This window comes from Cricetulus griseus, chromosome 2 (assembly GCF_003668045.3).
Source record: "Cricetulus griseus strain 17A/GY chromosome 2, alternate assembly CriGri-PICRH-1.0, whole genome shotgun sequence".
Taxonomy (NCBI): domain Eukaryota; kingdom Metazoa; phylum Chordata; class Mammalia; order Rodentia; family Cricetidae; genus Cricetulus; species Cricetulus griseus.
In genome coordinates, this window is record NC_048595.1 from 440,254,554 (window position 1) to 440,266,028 (window position 11,475).

Sequence of the window (11,475 nt, forward strand, 5' to 3'; positions counted from 1 at the left end):
CAGCGTGTTTCATCTGAAACCCCAGCTTGCAAGCTCCTCGTAGACACCGGGAAGCCCCACTCTCAAGTCCAGAGATGATGGGAAGCAAATGTATGAAGTACCCCACCAACTTGTGCCCATTCTGTTTGAAACAGAGAATGAGAAGAGGAATTCCCCATTGGGTGCAGATTCATGGCCTGCTCTCTCCCTGGCAGGTGGCGGCTGAGTTAAGTGCATCACAGTTGTGCCAGGTTGCAAGCACGGACAGGTTGCTCTCCAGGCAGCAGGGAAGCTATGAAATCAAGTTAGGGAGTTCTGGGCTTGCCCTCTTCTTACCTGTTTATCATACGAAGCTCATGTCTTCTGTTCTTGGCACAGAATTTTCTCCTTCTCTGCTACCATGATGATGACACAGAGACAGTCTGTAATGTTGCTAACAGAATTGTTCAAAACCTCAAGTCCTTCGCTGGGTGTGGTGACAGCACTCAGGAAGCAGAGACAGGCGGAGCTCTATGAGTTCAAGGCCAGCCTAGGCCATGTAGAGAAATCTTCTCTCAAACAAACAAACAAACAAACAAACAAACAAACAAACACAAAACAACTCAAACCCTGAGACAAACATAAAGGCACAAAGCAGAAAAGCACAATGTCCATGGTCTAGCAAAAAACAAACCCTCTTTGGAAGCAAGGACTCTAACATTGACAGAAAAGTTCAGATGGGCCTGGTCTCGAAAAACCAAAACCAAAACCAAAACCAAAAAAAAAAAAAAAAAAAAAAAAGTTTAGGTGGGAGACACAGCAGGGGCTCAGGACGCAAATCATTGACTCAGCTATTTGAGATCAGAGACAGGACGTCTGTGGTCTTTCTGTGGTCTTTCTCTTCTGGAAAACACAGGTCGACAGTTATCAGCTAGGTGTCACAGGTGATTGCACTCCTCAAGAATCCACTCCAGCAAGATTAACTTAAGGTTGCCCTGTAAATGAAGGGTTTCAACCTTTGCTTATTTTGACTTCCATTATTTTTATTCTTAGAATGCCAAAACAACCCCCAAGTTAGTTTTCAACTATTTTGTAGGTTGTCACTTAAAAACAGCACTTGCTGGTTCCTGGGGGTAACCCAGCTTCAAATAACTAGCTTCTGTAGGGATGAGGTTGCTAAAACTGTGATCAATTTTTTCCTTTTTGAATGAGACAAAAAGGCTTATCAATGAGTACATTTCACACACCCCAATCCTAACTACCTCCGTAAGGTGAAAACAAGACAGTGACTTGGAAGAATGGTATTGATATCTTGTCTACTTTCATCTTAACTTACCTATTTAGTGGGAAACAAAAGCTTTATGTGATGCCCATTTTAACATTTATAACCAAAATTAGTTAATGTGAGTAAAGTCACTTGGCTAATATCTAGGGAATACCTCCTATGCGCTTGCTCAACTTTACGCTAGACACCGACAATCAGAAAATCTACCCACAGCCAGGAGGGACTGATAACCCAGCGGTGTGGGGTGTGCTCAAAGTAAAAACTGGATAGCCAGGGGACCACCAGCTTGCATCCAATGCAGCCTTTCCCAGCTTTGAGTGACACACCACTGGCATGGCTGGAGATGCTCAGCTGCTTGACTTTATTCTATGCTGTCTGGAGCCAGCAGCCTTGGTACTGGCTTTTCAAGGATGATAGAGGGATGGAGGCCATAGATGGCAACAGCTTGATAGGAAGGCCAGCAGTCTGATGGAGTTAATTGGACTCTACATATTGTTTGCAGTCAACAAGATTAGAAACTAAAAGCCCTGGGGCTGGTGAGATGGCTCAGTGGATAAGAGTGCTTGGTATGCAACCATCAACATGAGTTCAAACCCCCACAATCCATGTAAAAAGCCAGAGGTAGCTGAATGTGCTTGAAATTCAAGGGAATAAGATGAAGAGTGATAGAACAGGGTTCATGATAATTGTCTTCTGGGCACACATGTGTATCTACCTCCTCACACACAGGTGCATACTACACACTTAAACACACACACACACACAAAACAAAACAAAACAAAAACAAAAGAAAACAGAACCCAAAGGCACTGGGCACTTGTTCAGAACAAGAAGTGGGCTCGGCACTGTAGTTATATTGCCTGTTTACCTTCCCAACAACTCTTTAAGGTTTTATTATCTTGTTTTGCATATGGGGAAACTGAGGCTTAGGGGTGTCAGTGAGCTCAAACCAAACCTTGGGGTCCTCAGGAACTTTATTACCTTTTAGTAGCATATCGCTCAGGCTGGTTTCAGACCCGGTATGTAGCAGAGGAGGACCTCAAACTTTGGGTCCTCCTACCTCAATATCCCACAGGCTGGTATTAGGGCATCACACCTGATTTAAGTGTTGCTGGGGACCAAACCCAGGACTTCATGCGTGCTTTCCAAGCACCCAATTGAGCTGAATTCTCAACCATAGGACTGGATCCTTTCTCATTCCAGAGTTCAAATTCTGAAAGCATACCCATCCTCCCTCCATAGCTATTAAGTTGTAGCCAGATACCTACAAAGGGCTCTTCTATGTTCCCCATTGCACCTGCTAAAGCTCTCATTGATTGCCACCCCAAACGTTCTTCTCTAAGGGAGCTGATTCTCAGCGACATGTATAGAGCATGGTGTCTTACTCTATGCAGTACAGCACCGGAGAGACCTCGAATCTCAGGGCTCTGTAGATGTGCTCAAATGAGAGGTGGCCAGGATCAGCCTACAAAGAGCAGCTTCACTTACTGCACCATTCCAGTAGTTCAAGGCTCCTAAGCAGTGGGCCATCAGACAGTTTCGAAGTGTTTTACAATTCTGGATCATTTAAATAACTAACAGGTAAGAATGGAGGGAAGGAGATGGCCCAATAGACAGACATGAGCCTCTGGCAGCCCACCATTTAGGGTGACCTGAGACCTCAGTGAAGCCCACACCAACTGCAGCTCTAGAAGCCACTGGAACCCACCAGAACCCCAATACCATCTTGTGCTCCACTCCCTGGCTCCGCAGGCCTGGAAAATGAACCAAGAAATCTGAAAGAAAGAAAAAAAATCCACAGAAAATGCCCCCACCAGTTTGATTGTATAAATAGTTTATTTCTGTTCACAGCATCATATATGCATTATAAAAGGGGTAGGAACAAAGAAGAGAGTGGTGAAGACAGAGAATTACAGGAAAAACAAAAAACAAAAAAAACCTGGAATCCAGAGGACTCAGTCCCAACACTGTCACAGAGTGTGAAGAGAACAGCTCTAAATCATAACTGGCCTCCCTGTTGTCTATAGAAACCATTCCAAACCTTGCTTGGGGAGGCCAAATACCTCTCCAGGAACCCAAAGGGCAGACACATCACTCGTCCTTGCTGGCATGTGATAGGAACTCCCCCATGACACCACCACACAGTGATTTTCACTGGGTTCCCTCTTGTCACAAATGAAATGGGTTTTTATTAGGTCAAACATTACAGAAATCAACTGAGACTCTTAACTATTTGCTGATACACCACAGGGCTTGACTTTACTGCACAACTACTAACAGTCAACTGCACCCTTAAGTATTGATAATGGGGGGGGTTGGAGGTGGGGGAGAAACACCACAAAACCATCCCATGCCATTGTTCAAGCAGGCCAGGATCTGAACACTGACCTGGAACTCAGGTATTGAGAGCACAGGAAGGTTAAAGTATTTGGCATAGGCAATGTCACAAAATAAATATATTATTCTCTCCATATTGTGGAACTACCAAAATGTCAAAGTGCTTAAGAAATTGTGAAGAAAATAAAAGAAGGTGGATTTTTTTTTTTTTTAATAATTCTATACAGAATCTTCAGACCACGGGACCAGCCCATGAAGAAGCCAGTAATGCCCCATTGCTGTGTAAACAGATCTTGGAGGCTGCTCACCACTGCTTAGCTCTACTGAGTGTCTACAAAAACACCAGCATCAGAGGGCTATGGAACACACAAGGAAGGATCATGGACTGCTATATTTTGACTTTAAAAACAATCTAAGAATTGGGTTTCAAGCAGGAAGCCATGATTTCTGCCTATGGTTCCTAAGTTGACTCTTCGTGTTTCAAGGACAACAGGGATGGGCTCATATTGTGACCAACTCCGTGCTCACTCACAACCATGGCCTCCTTTGCACAGCAACGTGTCGTCATGGAGGGAAACCAAACTCCTACCCTAAAAGATGGATTCAGAGGGGAGATTGAAAAAAAAAAAACAACAACAACAAAACCTGCTAGTTGTAAATTTCTCTTTTGATACTGTGTTTCAGGACAAATGGCAGCTTTTACCAAGCCAAGACTCACTCCTGATTATAAAGGATTTTTAAAATTACATTATTAAAAATATGTATTTATTCTTTCACTTTATCTATTTTCCAAAGCCTTTTTCAAGTAAACTGTGAAGTGCCTGAGTACCAGTGACCATGACGTCACACACCTGCTCCCTTTTCATCTCAAGCACTCATTGTTGTTTGCGTTTAACCAAAGTGCTGGCTGGCTCTGAGGCCAGGCCAGCTCCCACAGGGTGAATTCCAAAGGACTCCATCCTTCAGACCTTCCTCTCTTCAAATCCATGCAAACGAGGTCAGCATTTCCAAGGTGGGGTTTTATTCTTTTGGTGAATGACATCAAATACTCTAATGACACACTTTGAGTAAAATACTGAACTCAGATAGGCTACAAAGACCCAACTCAGAAATCTGAACATGTCTCCACTTGTAGTGCCAAGGGGCACAAAAGGACAAAGTGAAGATTATTCATTTGTGGAAGTGTTTTTTTTTTTGTTTGTTTGTTTGTTTAAAAAAAAATGTCTGAAACCTAATCACCACGTGGTTAGAATGATCAGACATCCTTCCAAGAAAACCATTTTGCAATTCAGCACACATCTGTAGTTGGTGTGCTCCTCCAAACCAATCAGTAGGCTGAGAGAATTTCAAATTCCACACAGAGGGTCCAGTATTTATGCCGATTATGCAGTATGGAGGGAACACACACACACACACACACACACACACACACACACACACACGAGAGAGAGAGAGAGAGAGAGAGAGAGAGAGAGAGAGAGAGAGAGAGAGAGAGCGCATTAATGTCAAGAACCTCACCCTTTGAACACCTGTACTGGCACCACCACCACCTCCAATGGTTTTCTGTTTTTCTTTGTTTTATTGGTCTCTTTATGTGATAGTGACCAACACACTGATAGGGCCTAGGCCATCTGTAAGAGGTCTCATGCCAGGCTGAACAGCAGTTCTCAGCAAAACCACACACACCCACCCCTGGAAAGTGGCGTCTTCCAGGCCATTCCCAGCCAAGGCCAGAAGTGCAGCAACACCCTGGGTCCTCCGGCTGCCGCATGGTCCCAGGCAGTCCTCTGGACGGACCCAAACCACCACCTCCTTTTGGGCCCAGAGCAGGACAAATGAAACTGCAAACAGGGGCCAGCCCTGTGACATAAAACTACTCAGTTTGCACAGCTCCAGAATGCAAGGAGCGGTCATCCCCACCCTCCCATCAGTACACCCCAGTGCCTACCCGCTCCCGCAGGGGTATCCCAGGAGTTCTGTGAACTGCATACCTCAGGTAACTCACACGTGATTTCCCCCCCGCATTGGGGGCTGGGCAGCCTGAACTTCTGGCCCTGATGGAGCAAGAAGAAATCGCTTTTGTGTCTCTGACATCCAACCTTCCCACCTGGGGCCAGAGGGCTCACCACCGGACCCTCGCGTCCTCACGTTCACTCCCCGCCGGTTACCCCCACCCCACCCCATCTGTAGCTCAAGCATTTAGACAAAAGGTCCCCTGAGCTGGGGTGGGGGGTGGGGCAGGTGGCGAGCAGGGTGGTGATGCAGCCTCCACATCCCAGGTTAAGTCTCCAAGTCCTGCATTAGGATACAGAGATCGTGTCTTAAAAACTCGAAGCATCGCTTTGGTTCGTTGTCTTTGTTCGCGGGCGCGGGTTCTCGCTCACCCAGACGTCCATTCATTCACTCAGTGGCTCGCTCACTCAGCCTCGTTTCCAATCGCTGCCCGGACGCATTACCGCTTCTTCTTCTGCTTGAGAGATTTCCTACGTTTCAGGATCATCTCATAGAGCTTGTCCATGCCCTCGGTGAGGCCCTCGCCGATGATGGCGCACGCCGGCTGGACATGGTAGGTGGTGGCCGGGATGAGCTCGTGCAGCGCCAGCTGCTTCTCAATCTCGGCCACCGGCAGCGACTTGGGCAGGTCCTGCTTGTTAGCGATGACCAGCAGCGGCGTGCCCTGGTTCTCCGCAAACTTGGTCACCTTGTGCAGCTCCGTCTTGGCCTCCTCCAGCCGGTCCACGTCCACCGAATCCACCACGTAGATGATGCCGTCCGTGCAGCGGCTGTAGGACTTCCACAGCGGCCGTAGTTTCTCCTGGCCGCCCACGTCCCAGAAGTGGCAGCTGATGCCCTTGGCGGTGCCGTTGCTCAGTTTGATCTTCTCGGTGTTGAAGCCGATGGTGGGCACCGTGTTCACGAACTCGTTGAACTTGAGCCGGTAGAGCACCGTGGTCTTGCCGGCAGAGTCCAAGCCCAGCATAACGATGTGCAGGGACTGGAAGGCCGAGATGTTAGAGGAGATGTTGCCCATGGCTCCTCGCTGCGGCGCCGGCCACTGCGGCTGCGGCGGGAGGGCGCCGCCCCCCGAGCAGTCACAGGCCCGCTGCGACCCGGCGCACCTGGGCCCCGCCCGCTGCTGGACCCGCTGGGCCTCGGCGTCCCCGGAACGGACGGACAGCTGGGCGCACTTAGGCTCGGAGGCGCCCGCTCCCTGGCCCGCCCGGTGCGCGCCCCGCGGGCATCTTCCTCCCGAGGCTTTGTCTCCCGCGCAGCCGCCACGGACAGACGCCGCGGTGGAGGATGCCTGCGCCCTGCGCGCTCGCCCGCCTGGATCTGTGGCTTGCCCGCGCCGCGGCCCTGCAGCAGCCTCTGGCCTCGATGGCGCCTCGGAGCCGCTCTGGCTCCGGCTTCCCCGGCGCGACGCGGAGGCGCAGGCGGGGCGCGGGTTTCCCCGGGTGTCTCAGTCGGCGTTGCTGCCTTGCTGTTCCTGCAGTACCCGCGCTGCCGCCACCGCCACCGCCGCCGCTGCCGCCACCAGCCTGCAGCGGCCAGAGGGCGCCGGCCCCGCCCCTCTGGGCCCGCCCACCAGCCACGCCCCTTCCCTGACACGCCCCGCGGTCTCCCGGGGTCAGGCGGGGTCTTCTCGGCCGGTAGCGCCTTTTCGCGCGCTCCGGTCGTTCGAAACTCGCTCGAGCGACCCTCCCGGCTGGCCGCGCCCAGACTATGGGCCCGGGCGCGGGCTCTTCCTCTCCAACCCGGTGACGCGTCTTTTAAAAATAGCTCCGGGCTCCGGAACCCCCGCCTCGGGCCGAGCACGCTGCTGGCCGGGCAAGGGCAGCGTCTGCAGAGGGCTAGGGCGGAGAGACTGCGGCATTGGCGCGGGAGGGCGGAGGGGAGGGGCTGACCTCCTTGAGCCTGCAGCCTGCCACCCGGATCTCATTCCCACCGCGTGGTCTCACGCACCTGGGTGCCCTTACCGTGTCCTGAGCCCTAGTCCTTCTTGGTACACAGCTCCCTTTTCTGCCCTAACTTCAGGGGGCACCCGGGAGGCTCAACTGGGAGTACCACCCACCTGCTTAGACACCTCCTGACAATTCTTTCTCTTGCCCCCATCCCCGACTCTGCTGACATCCCAGATAAGGTTAGTATTGAGAAGGCACCCTTTGTCATTCCACATTGAGAACTAGCTACCTTCGGACCAAGGGGGAGGGGTCGAGTGGCGGGCAGGGAATGGGGGTGGAGGAGTAGTCCAGATCACCTGACTGCCAGGCTCCAGGAAAGCCTGGGCTCTCGACAACCCTTGATTGTAAAACTTGCGTCTATAACTTGGAGCTGATGGTGTGGTGTGTCACAAACACATTCTCTAGGTTCCATCTCCTGACTCTCCATTCACTGGCGTTATCTACCTTGTAAACATGTAACTGATACATATTATTTCTGGATGCAGAGGGAACTGGGGGGGGGGCTGATTATGAATGACGCAGAGATTTGATGATGATGGGAACTGGAGATAGCCAGCCAAGGGTCAGGTAGTCACATTCCTGTAGGTCTGGCTTCTGTGACAGAAAAGGCAGCAAATACAGTCCAGGTAAAGAAAATAAAAATATTATTCATCATTTGTGAATTAAAAAGTTATACACACACACAAATGCATGCACACACACGTGCACCTTCCTTTCAAATGCTAGGTTCTAATATATGATATAATATATAAATCATTTGTACTTAAGGTCTGTGAGAAAACCACACTTGTCCAAGGAAGGACAGCCTTCTCCCGTCACTGAATTCTCACAACTGCAAGAGCCAGTCCAGGCTCCCACTATCTAGACTCGAGAACAGGTACGGTGACAGATATGAGTACTGGCGAGGTCCATGCAGGTTACCGATCCACATCGCTAGTTGAAGAAACCCAGGTCTGAGTGCTGGGACCTGCTAAGGGAGACCTCAGCTACGGACAGCCTGCTTAAGAAACAATGTTGCATTGGTTCTGGGATGCCCTCCCCTGACAAGGGCACAAAAATTTGTCTCAAATTAATCTCAAATTGAGCTGGCAAAAGGGCAAATATGGTAACCAATACATATTCTCCGATATAAGGAAAAAGTTTAGAATGGAGGTTCTCTCTTCTGACCCACTGGATCCAGGAGCTCAGGAGTAGACACTAGACCAAATCTTTTCCACCTGTCCTCAGTTTCCCTCTGTGCTGGTCCTTTTAATTCCCATGGCCTCACACCATTTCATTTAGAACCTAGAAGGAAAAAGGACTTAGTAATTTTGACAAAACCCAAAACACATGTCTCTTTGGCCTGCCTAGTCTGCCTCAAATTCAGCACTTCTTTCCAGGAACAGAACATTTGATTGACATGACTCCAGCCTAAAAAGTGGTGATTTCCACAGGGATCCAAAAAAGGCGGATAAGCAAAAAGAAATGAATTGAGAGACAGTGAGAATGGCTCAGTGGGTGTCTGCAGGTAAGTGTGATTGATAGCCTGAGCTCCATCCCCAGCTCCTACATGGAAAGAGTCCTTAAAGTTGTCCTCTGACCTCCATGGGCTCATGCATGCATGCATGCATGAGCGAACACACACACACACACACACACACACACACACACACACACACACACTAAATGTAAGTTTTAAAAATTTAAAAGGAAATCAATCCAGTTTAATTTGTGTCATGTCTGTTACTGGGAAGGTAGGATTTGTATTTTGGAAGGAATTTTCTCAACTCTCTTGTAGGCACACCCTAGAGAGACTCCCTTGCTCTTTCTTCTCTGTCACAGATAGATGTCTGGCCACCACGGGACTCTAATGGGTAGCCTAGGTAGGACTCAGACATTTGGGAAGCGGTGGACCAGCATGGCACTTCTCAGTTTGACTCTCACAAATGACCGTAGCATAAGATATTTGTCCCCACTTACATCTGTCCCCAAATGGGACTTGCTTTCACTTTACGAGAGTCGGAAGGGTGGTTTTGGTAGGATACGGTACCTGCCTTCTTCCTGCTGTTTTGATCACTGCCAACTGCCTCCTGGTTGAGCCTGCAGTCCCTGAATTTTGCATTTCACGGTGGCACTCAGCAGTTAAGGGCTGTGTGTTGTCCAGTACAAAAAAAGGCAAGTTAATAGACACTAATAGAGCCTTCCAGAAGAGAGCCATTGCACAGCCACTCACCATCTTTGAATAGCTGGGCCTCTACATTCTAATTTTGCTCACCAGGTAATAAGTTGATTTTACAGCTGATAATTTAACTCCTAACACATAAAATGTCATTTGGTCGAGGCAACCAGGAATTTCCTTCAAATGTGGATTTCAACTGAAAAGCCCTGGAGTTATGGGGGTAAAATACTATTTACCAATCACACCTGCCAGACACTCCGGAGCCACTATCAAGTCTCTTTTTCCATGAACATTCCTCAAGGTGGAGATCCTGGGCCGTGTTGACAGACAAGGACTCCAGCTACTCCCTCACCAACCTGGAGTCTCTGTCTCTGAAATGTACCTAACTCATGGGGTACATCTGCTGGGAAAATGAGATCACAAGGATAGTGTTTGTCAGTGTGCTAGGCACACATAGTGCCCAATAAATGGTACCTTTGATAAGATCAAAGAAACCAGCGCTAAAGAGCACATAGCCACTTTCATAGCGACGGTGGTCCTCCTGGTGTTTCCCACGGAGTGGACACTACCGTGCCTCCGTCTTCATTTTAATTAAGCAGACCAAGGCATTTCTCAAGGAATAGTGAGCTCCATGTCTGGCCTGTGATGGATTTCGCAAGCGCGGAGCTATTTCTGCTTGTCTCCATCCACAAGACTTTCCACCCAAAGATGGATTCAGTTGCTTGAAGTAAACAGAATGGAATAACTCGGCAGTAACTTTCAAATCGCACCGCAGAAGATTCTGTTTTTCTCCTTGGAGGGGTTTAGGAATATGTGTCACCAACTAAAGTAGATCTCGAGTCAATCTAGTCTGGTTAATAGAGCAGCAAATTGCACTGTTAGTATCTTTGCCTTTAGTGAGGCTAATAGCTTAAAATGTAAAGGCTGAGCCTTTGGGCCATCCTTTACCGTGGACCCGGATCAAGATCAAAACATGGGCACCTCCGACTGCACGCATGCGCATGTGCCAGGATGACTACTGCGTGTACAGACTGGAAACCTGCTGCGCAATGCGGGGTTCAGATTCACAACCTGTGCCTGATTGTGCTGATGCCGGAGCGCCCTCTACCGAGGCGCCCGAGGAATAGGCGGAGGCACTTGCGGAGGAAAAGACAGGAACACATTTACAGAGGGCTTGAAAAGCTGGATCATCCCCGCCTGGGCTGCCTGTGGAAGCATCAACACTCCCAGGGACTCACTGCTTAGCTAAGCGGGCAGGGGTGCCCGTGTTTGGGCTCAGAGCTTGGGGAATACCTGCCAGGGCCCCTGCAGCTTGTGGAGAACAGGAGTGGACAGTGTTGGGAGAGGTTCCAGGAGCCTGGCAGGACGTAAAGGGGTTTTGTTCAGTAATTGTGTGTGTGTGTGGGGGGGTAAAAATAAACCAGGAATTGATGATAAGGGATGGGAAGTAGGCATCCAGGAAGCCCGTGCTGAGATTCGAGATGGGAAGAAGCCAGTAGCTGGGCCTGACTCAGCACAGACGCGGGCACGGAGAACCGGGCACGGAGGAGGTGTGGTGAAAGGCAGCTGGAGCGAGTGCAAGGCCCGCAGCGGTCCTGTAAGAGCCGGGGCCTTGGTGAAGAGCACCCCCATAAGTCTGAGGGAGTGGTGGACCATCTGTGCCCACACCACTGCACAGTCCTCTGTCTCCACACTTGAGTCAGCACCAGGCGACTGCAAGATATCCAAGCTAAGGGAAGGCTGGTGGCGGGGCAGGAGGCAAAGCAGAAATAAAT

General features: G+C 49.7%; 1 protein-coding gene across 1 annotated transcript; it reads right to left on the reverse strand.

Annotated features, from left to right (window-relative positions):
- Nucleotides 1–3,060: 3,060 nt before the first annotated feature.
- Arl4c (ADP ribosylation factor like GTPase 4C) lies at nt 3,061–7,087 on the reverse strand. Its single transcript, XM_027397503.2, has one exon. The coding sequence runs from the start codon at nt 6,609–6,611 to the stop codon at nt 6,033–6,035; it is 579 nt and encodes a 192-aa protein (XP_027253304.1). The 5' UTR covers nt 6,612–7,087; the 3' UTR covers nt 3,061–6,032.
- Between the last annotated feature and the right edge of the window lie 4,388 nt (nt 7,088–11,475).